Consider the following 9,220-nt stretch of genomic DNA (forward strand, 5'->3'; position numbering starts at 1 on the left):
CGACACCATCGGAGGAATTAGCTGTGGTTGAAATTTAAATGGATAACATCATAAAGGGGGAAATGAATGTGGGCGAAAAGAGAACTTGTCGCCGGTGGGAGCAGAACCCACAACCTCCGCATTACGCGTGCGTTATATTGTCACGTGCCCACAAAAGCAAGCTACACTCGAAGCACAACGAAAGCGGCGAACACAGTCGGCGTTCGTCGGAATCTGATCAGCGGCGAAACGCGTCGGCTTTTATACGTGAGTCATCGAATGTTCCAGATTAATCCCTGGTGCCCGCGCGTCTTCTAGAAAGTTCTAGACAATTCGCGTCGCTCATACCATCAGTTTACATGAGCGTCGGTGACCACAGACGACGGATAGAAGCATCGATAACGTTCGAGAAGCTTCCGATGCAGGCGCGACCTGCGCCGAGCGATAACATTTAACGTTTGTTAGCCGGTGGAAAGCGGCCACCGGTGAAAGACAAAAACATGTATACGTGTCAATATACAGGGTGTTTCAGCGAACACTTTCAAAAATTCTTAAAGGTTGCCTGGGGCAGATAGCACATTCTAGTTCATGAGCTGGTCTGCTCGAAGAGGCGGACATTACTTGCATAAGAAATTGAAATGCATATTAGAATAATTAACAAAAAATCGCTAATTAAGTTTTTAACTAATTACCTGATGGCCCATATTGCAATTTACAAATTGTAGCCGTGGAGTCCACTTGGAACGAATTCTCGGGATGACACCAGTATCGAGATATTAATTCCAGAACTTTGCGGAGAAATGCATTGGCGTGCGAGTCAGTTTCTTAACATAACGTCGCTTTGTGCATTGAACCACAAAATTAACTGGAACACCAATGCATTTCTCCGCAAAGTTCGAGAATTAATATCTCGTAACTGGTGTCATCCTGAGAATTAAATTCAAGTGGATCTGCCTTGCGAACTCCACGGCTACAATTTGTAAATTGCAATATGGGCCATCAGGTATCTAGTTAAAGACTGAATTAGGGAATTTGTGTTAATTAGTCGATTATGCATTTCATTTTTTCCTGGAAATAATGTCCGCCTCTTCGTGTAGACCAGCTCAATAACTAGAATTGGGCTATCTGCCACAGGCAACCTTAAATAAATTTTGAACAAAAAAATAAATTAAATTATGGGATTTTACGTGCCAAAACCACGATCTGATTATGAGGCACGCCGTAGTGGGGGACTCCGGAAATTTCGACCACCTGGGGTTCTTTAACGTGCACCTAAATCTAAGTACACGGCTGTTTTCGCATTTCGCCCCCATCGAAATGCGGCCGCCGTGGCCGGGATTCGATCCCGCGACCTCGTGCTCAGCAGCCCAACACCATAGCCACTGAGCAACCACAGCGGGTAAATGAATAAATTTTGAAAGTGTTCGCTTAAACACCCTGTATATAACGCACGTGTAATGCGGACACACATGTTTATATATATATATATATATATATATATATATATATATATATATATATATATATATATATGTGTGTGTGTGTGTGTGTGTGTGTGTGTGTGTGTGTGTGTGTGTGTGTGTGTGTGTGTGTGTGTGTGTGTGTGTGTGTGTCTTTTTCGGGTAGTTTAGAGTTCTTCCAAACTGTATTGACCAGAACAAAACATTACATTGTGGTATCCGATATTGGCGGTTAGTTCCACAACGAAAAGTTATGTTACCTTATTGCGCGAAAACAGTCTAAAGCACGTTTCACGATTGCAGAACATCATTGGGCTCGGTGTAAATACTGCCTGAGAGTCACCTATTGTCATTACACTTTTGATGTTTTTCGAGCAAACAGTCGTATATTTATAGCTCACAATTAGTGGGCTAAGGATTCCGCCTATGAAACAGAAATGTACATGTTGTGTTTACCTACACTGAGGCTTAGTCGGCGTGATATCTTGCCATCGAGCAGTAAGATCGTACTTAGGTTCCAAAGATGCGTAGAATCCAACTTAACTCATTTGGCGTGATGTATTGCGACTGAGTCACGAGACCAGTGGGTGGGATCTTTGTTGTGCGACGGCAACGGTTTCATGGAAGGCAGATAAAAACGATCGTTCGCGTTACTCCCTCACGAATAGCTATATGTCATTCGTCAAATTTCTTCCCTGAATGCGGAAAACTGGTGACACAGAAGTAGGTGTGCGTTGCTTACTTTCCTCATTCGCAGCACCGTGGATTCCGTGTCCGGACGGCACCTACTGTCACCGGAATTCCACCTGCTGCTCCGTCCGTTCCTCGGAGCCCTCCGAAGCCGGTCGCAACTACGCCTGCTGCCCTCACGAGGGGGCCCAGTGCTGCGTCGACGGAGAGCACTGCTGCCCGCGAGGCACGCGATGCGAGCACTTCGACCAGCAAGCCGGTCACCGGTGCCGGTCGCTGAATGACGAACGCGGACGGACGGTCCTCGCCTCCAAAAAGTACCCCAGCCTCGACAACGTGCCCTCGGACACGTGTGAGTGGCGAGGCGCTCTGATTGTCGTCGCAGTCATCTTTACAACGCTACTAAGCTTGATAATTAATGGGAGATCTAAACAGCGGTATTAAATGAGTTAGGACTGGTAAATTATTCCATAAAAAAAAAACTATTTTCACTGACTTAGCGGAAACGGGTAATGAAGGCCAAGCTTCCTTTTCTTAAATTTCGCGCCATAAGCTCAACTCCGGGATGCGTCAGTGTGACGTCACAGGTTTCGCAGTGTCTTTTCTGTTTCATGTTTGGCCCCTTCGGCGCCCTAAAAATACAGGGTGCTTCACATAACTTGGGCCAAGCATTAAAAATATGCAAATGACCACGTAGCTGGACAGAATCAAGGTAATGTTGTTTGCCGTCGCTTGGAGACCCTCAGATTATTTTTTTTTGGATTCCGCCTAATTAAATAATTAATCTCATTTAATTAATTAACTTCTCAATTATTATAATTATATTAAATTTGCCAATGAGAAAATTGTAGAGCAACATGAAAAACTCCCAATACAGTTTTCTGTTGCTCAATACGTGCTACATAAAAGTGTTTTTAAGAGCGTAAAAGATGTCCGCGAATACACGCAAAGTGCCTCGAGCGGCCAGTCGCGCGGCAATTTTGCGTGTATCAAATCCTTGTATCAAATGACCTTGTTCGTTACTGCTATGTCGCAGCATTCTGTGTGGGTTATAGATTGATTGTGTGGTGTTTTCGTTTCTATACTGAGTGTTGTTGGTAAACATGTTTAGGAAATCTGCTTTATTGCCGGACCGTTTGGTCGTTAGTTTTTCGTTTCATGTCACATTATCATTATTTGCTCATTGTACAATTTATTGTTTGTGGAGAAGTCGGCGGCTCTACAGACGCCAACATTTTTGATGTCATCAGAATAAATCAATCACTCTGATTGAAATTCGAATTCATTCGCATGCATCTAACACCCAATTAAGTAATTCAAACTATGTGTTTGCGGAGGCATAATGTCTCGTATGCCTTATAGTAGAACGCAAAATTCAATATAGCCATTAAAAAGCGCTTGACGCTTGCCTCTTGTATGTTTGATGTGCTTTCACATATGAGGATATAAATGGCGTCTAGCTGATTATATGCAGGGTTTCCTAACGTTAGCCAAGCTCTTAAAAATAAAATATAGAATATACGCCGTCGCAATAAATGGTATTCTGTCAGCAGTGACATACTGCACCAGGAGTATTCTTTAATATAATTTAACTACCGATAGTTAGATTATTTTAATTAACGGACTTATTAATTACTAATTTGATGGCGCAAATTTTGATAGAAAAGTAATAATTGTGTTTTACAACACCCGATTCAGTTGTTTTCAGTATGCTATATTTCGCGTAATTTTCTCTGAGTTATAAAGAAAACGTGCGAAATATGAAAATATCCCTAGGATTATGCGCCCGCGCGCCGCGACACCAGCGGTCGCAGGCGTTACTCGTGAGAACTAATTCTGCTCAATTGTCAAATGTATCTATAGTTTTCAGTGTGAACACATCAAAGATACACTAACGTACCCTGGAATCAAACAAATACATCGACGTCGACAAACAAATCGAGCATAACAAGCAGCAGCACAACATCAAAAATAAGTAAATATTATATATACATAGTCCCTTGCTTGTGCTTGTGCGAAAGTTATGGCACGCAGTATGTGTAGACAATACTAGGCGGCTTATTACGCAAAAGCCAGAATGGTTTTTATCCTGCTCACAATGGAGATATGAGGCCGTATGTGGTTATGTAAGTATTTTATTTGTTTAAATAAATATATAAATAATAAGTAAATAAGAAAAAGTTGTCGCAGTTTCACCTGAAAGGCGAAGCATCAATTGCGATAGCAAATTTGAAGAGAGCTATACGGAGTAATGATAGCAGCTTTATCAGCTGTATAAACTTGGACATGCAGCAGCACCGGCAACACGCAGAACTGTTGTCGACGCCGTCGGCGTTTTGCCCGCGTTCGCTCAAAATGCGTGCGGCGTTGGTGACTGTTGCCGGAGCCTCTGATATAAATAAGCACTTGGTGCCGCAGCTAAACGTCGCCTCCCTTCCCCCCCCCCCTCCCCCACGGCCTGTCGCGCGTCGGAAGAAGGCACGTTTGCTCTACATATATGGTGAATGTAGAGGAGGAAAGAGACGCCTACTTCTGCAGCCCTTATGGGAGCACAGCGCATCGGCGCTGAGCCGTGCTCCCTCAAGGGCTGCAGAAGATAGCGCCAACCTTTCCCTTTCCCTCAAGAACCACTTATCATCATCATCACAGCGCAGAACGCGCGTTTGTTCTCCGCCGTGCGTTCACTCCCCGTGAAAGCGCGCGTCCCTCGCGCCCTTTCACTCGCACATACAGCGTTCGGCGCGCGGCGACGATTTCATCTCCATTGACGTCGTACAGAACCTCACGGCGACGGCGACGCCGACGGCAGAAATCTGCTTTTAAGTGTCCATATAATTGCTGTCGCAATAATATATATTTGTTTACCTTAAAGATATAAATAAGTTTGAGCTGTATACGTATATGGCCATATGGGGTAGATATGGCCTAAGGGTTCATATCTGCCCAATTGTTTCGATTGCGATATCTGCGTCCTTCTATTTACGACCACACGTGCCACGTTTTTACCGGTTGCCGCAGTGTCAGAGCTGTGTGTCTGAATCATGGCGATTCCCTGGACCATCGTGTTGCTTTGCTTGGCTTACCCCGCGAGGCGCAATCTGTTCCACTACTCACAGAAGCGCACCAGTTGCCCCTGAGCTTGCAAGCAGACCAGAGAACGCTACACCATATCGAGTGCTTGCACCGAGCATCAGACGGCCAAGCACTCATTAATCGGCTTACTCAGCGCCCGTTCTCTCGCACGGGGAAAATGGCGGCATTGTTTGTGGACATTGCTCGCAGTTCAGAAGACACTACTTCCTTCACAACTCTGAAGAAGCACAACAAATGTTTCTTTCCCATTCATCTGTCAATTAACGAAATACAGAAAAAGTCTAGCCAGCCTGTTTCGGCAATATTTCAATTGGCCCAGTCCCGCCTATTTGAAAAATTTGGAGGCTATATTAAAGTATTCACGGACGCATCTGTACGCAGCGACGCTTAAGGCTCTTCTACAGCCTTCTTCTACCCTGTTTAGAATAGTTCATCCAACCTCATCAACAACTGCAGTACTGGCAGCGATTGATGTTGCTCTGGAGTACGTACACAAAGAATTAAACGCGTTGAAGGTCGTCATTCTTACAGACTCCCGTGCTGCCCTCAGCAGACTGAGACAAGATGCCGATAGCCCAATTTTAGGCAGTATCCAAGTATCTGCCGGCAAATTTACTTCGCGTGGAGTGTCCCTCATTGCCCAGTGGATACCCTCGCACGTGGGCATCGCTGGAAATAAAGAGGCTGATCGCCTCGCTTCATGTTGTGCCCTCCACGAATGCAACTGCCCTGACATTTCCTGTATATTTGAAAACGCTCGTCTTCTGATACGCCGACACCTCCTGAAGCAGCACCCAGAATGGCGTGTTGCATATGGATCGTTCCCTCCCCGTGTTCGTGGTCGAGGCTTGGCCCGTCGTGCTAGAGCCCTGTTATAGAAGTTAAGGGTTGGATCTGTGTTGGTGCGCGAACGCCTATACCGACAAAGATGTGTGGACAGCCCGTCATGTACGTTTTGTGGATCCTGTGAGACACTTGACATATCGAGTGTCCCGCATTTGTTGCGCAGCGCGCATTGCTAATTCAGGAATATAGACTTATTGGACTGCGATGTGCGACCCTTGGCGATTGCCTCTTTCCAAGAGGGTGCGCTGCTCGACGTGACCAGGCCCATTGAGCCCTGCTAACATTTCTGAAGGATACTGCCTTGGCCTCCCGTTTATAGACATTCTTTGTGTTTTTGTTTTGTTCTGTCTGTGTCTCCGTCATTTCTTTATTTTCTCTTTTGTTTCCTTCTATATAAATTACCTCTATTCCCCCCTCCTGAAAGAGCAGGCAGGCGTTGTGCCCCTCTGGGTGGCAGTTGTCAGCTTACTCCCTCCCCTTTTCATTCGTGTCTTTGTGTGTATATGTGTACAAACCATATAATAAAAATAATAATCGCGTGCTTTACTGGTCGCAGACCCCTCAGTGCCGTGCCCTACGTGGATGGTATGCAGCTCGGGCACGTGCTGCCGTGACCAGTACGGGGCCTACCGGTGCTCCCCGTACCCAGGAGGAGTGTGCTGTGCTTCGGGAATTTCAGGATGTCCGCCGGGCACCGAGTGCGTCGGCTGAGCGCCGTTGCCTGTCTTCCGGCGACCGTCCCTGTAATTATCCACGGCGTGGATGACCTCCCAGGAATGCACTCTGATTTTGTTCCGTCTATGGGTTCCCGATATAAGTGGAAAATCGTTGTAAATATTTCCCACTTACCGAAATTGAACGACGTACCACATAAAATGGCGAAATATATGCAACGTCGTTCTATATATATTTAAACTTTCTGACCTTTTATTGCAATAGCAATTATATAACACTCCAAGCGGCTTTTTGCCGTCGGCGTCGCCGTGAGGTTCCGTATAGAGTCCAACGGCGATGAAATCGTCGCCGCGCGCCGTATGCTGTATGTGCGCGAGAGACGCATGCTTTCGCGGAAAGCGAATGCACGGCGGAGAGCAAACGCGACATCTTCCGTCGCGCGAAAGGCCGTGGGGGGACGGGAGGGAGGGAGAGGAGGCGATATTTAGCTGCGGCACCAAAAGCGTATTTATATAAAAAATGTCGCAGTTTCGTCCGAAAGGCGAAGCATCAATTGCGATAGCAAATTGGTAGAGACCTATTCGGAGTAGGGATAGTAGAGTAGTTTTATCGGCCGCATTTAACTTGGACACATTCGCTTTCTAACTGAATTGACAAGCGTGGTGTCATCGCGCACAAGCAAACATGAATAGATGATCGACACTGAATGACCGCAGACAACGACTGTCAAAACGCTGGCGCGGCCGCTCCAGCGGGCGAAGAATCTTGCGGTCTATCGCTTCAACGGAAACTGAGCGGCGAATGGACAGCGGATAAAGGTCAGAGCCGTGTGGAGACACGGCCGGGCTCGACTGGCGCGCGCGCTCGCTCGCTTCTTAAGAAGCGAGTGCGCGGGCCAGGCGAGCCTGGCCGTGGTGGAGATAAAGAGACGGTGCGGGCGACGCCACCACAGCCAGTGCAAGCGTATTTGTTGGCAGAGTAGAAGCTGCACCCCCGTCCCTCCCGCGCTGCTTTTTTTTTTTTTTTTTTCTTTCGCGTGGGAGATTGCGTTGCGTTGCCAGTTCTCCTTGAGCTGGGTTGCAAGATAAGCATTTGGTGCCGTAGCACAGCGTCGCCCCGCCTCCCTCCCCCCCATACCCCCACGGCCTTTTGGGCGACAATCGCGTTTGCTTTCCGCCGTGCGTTGGCTCTCCGTGATAGCGCGCGTCCCCCGCGCGCTTTTACTCGTACGGCGCGCGGCGACGATTTTATCGCCCTTGGAATCTATACGGAACCAGACGGCGACGGCGACGACGACGCCGACCGCGAAAATCCCGTTGAAGTGTCCATATAATTTCTATCGCAATAAAACGTTGCGACGCGAGAAGGTGGTAAAGACTTCCGACGCTGCTCGACGAGCGTCCCGTTCTGAACTCGTCGAAAATCTCCGAGCCGCCGCCAGAGGCACCGGCAGCAGTCGCACCAACGCGGCGGCGTATTGCCGCGCGCGTTTGGTGCGAACGCGGGCAATACGCCGACAGTGTCGACAACAGTTCTGCGCGTTGCTGATGCTGCTACATGTCCAAGTTTATACAGTGGATAAAACTACCATCCTTACTTCGTATAGCTCTCTAATTTTCTATCGCAATTGATGCTTCGCTTTTCGGGTGAAACTGCGACATTTTTTTTTCTTTTGTTATTCACAAAGCAGTAAATATGTGGCATTGCTATCAGGAAAGGTGTCCCTCCATACCTGTTACTTTTGACCTTTATGTATACCTGGAACCAATTCACACACCTCTTTGTGCCTAGAATAATCGATGTGCAGTTACTAAACAACAAACAAAAATGTGTATACATGAAACTGTGCTTAAGTATGTGGGACGATGTCCCGCATGCTTGCGCGAGTGATGCCCGACGATGTTATGTGGAACGCCCTTCCACGTGTGGGAAATATTTACAAAAAGCTTCCGCTTACGGCTCGAACATATAACTGGAACGAGATAAATAGTGTACGAGAATCTGCCAAAACAAGTGCGCGAACGACGCTTCACACGTGGATCATTGTGTTTGCATTGACAAAGCCACAAGCCCAGTGGGCAGCTTTGTCTTCCGCAGTACCAGTAGGCTGCAACGTCACCGATTTTTGTTGACTGCTCTTTACTAACACAAGAAATGAATAAAGGTAATGGTTAATCGGTCGTTAACTTTTCTTCGTTTACTGTTTTCGGTCATTTATTATGTGCGGCTGCTTAGTCGCCTCTGTCGATGTTTCACAGACTTCTTTTACGGGCGAAGCACCTTAGGGCCGAGCCTTGTCCCTCGTAGTCCGTAGCTTTGGTTGGCATGGATACCGCTATGTATGTATGTATGTATGTATGTATGTATGTATGCATGTATGTATGTATGTATGTATGTATGTATGTATGTATGATGCATGTATGTATGTATATGCATATATATATTGTGAGCATTATATTACCCCTTCTTCATCTCTA

At 46.7% G+C, this 9,220-nt stretch overlaps 1 protein-coding gene across 2 annotated transcripts in view; it reads left to right on the forward strand.

The window, feature by feature from the left end:
- Positions 1–6,978, forward strand: part of LOC119441433 (progranulin-like) — a 122,426-nt gene extending 115,448 nt beyond the window's left edge. Inside the window, exons 5-6 of one of the 2 annotated variants that reach the window (XM_049661280.1) lie at positions 2,197–2,481; positions 6,625–6,978. In XM_049661280.1, the coding sequence (XP_049517237.1) occupies positions 2,197–2,481; positions 6,625–6,779 (440 nt within the window). In that variant the 3' untranslated portion in view covers positions 6,780–6,978. The remainder of the gene's footprint in view (positions 1–2,196; positions 2,482–6,624) is intronic. The other variant, XM_049661279.1, reaches the window with a different exon arrangement.
- The last annotated feature ends 2,242 nt before the right edge of the window (positions 6,979–9,220 follow it).

This window comes from Dermacentor silvarum, chromosome 2 (assembly GCF_013339745.2).
Source record: "Dermacentor silvarum isolate Dsil-2018 chromosome 2, BIME_Dsil_1.4, whole genome shotgun sequence".
Taxonomy (NCBI): Eukaryota; Metazoa; Arthropoda; class Arachnida; order Ixodida; family Ixodidae; genus Dermacentor; species Dermacentor silvarum.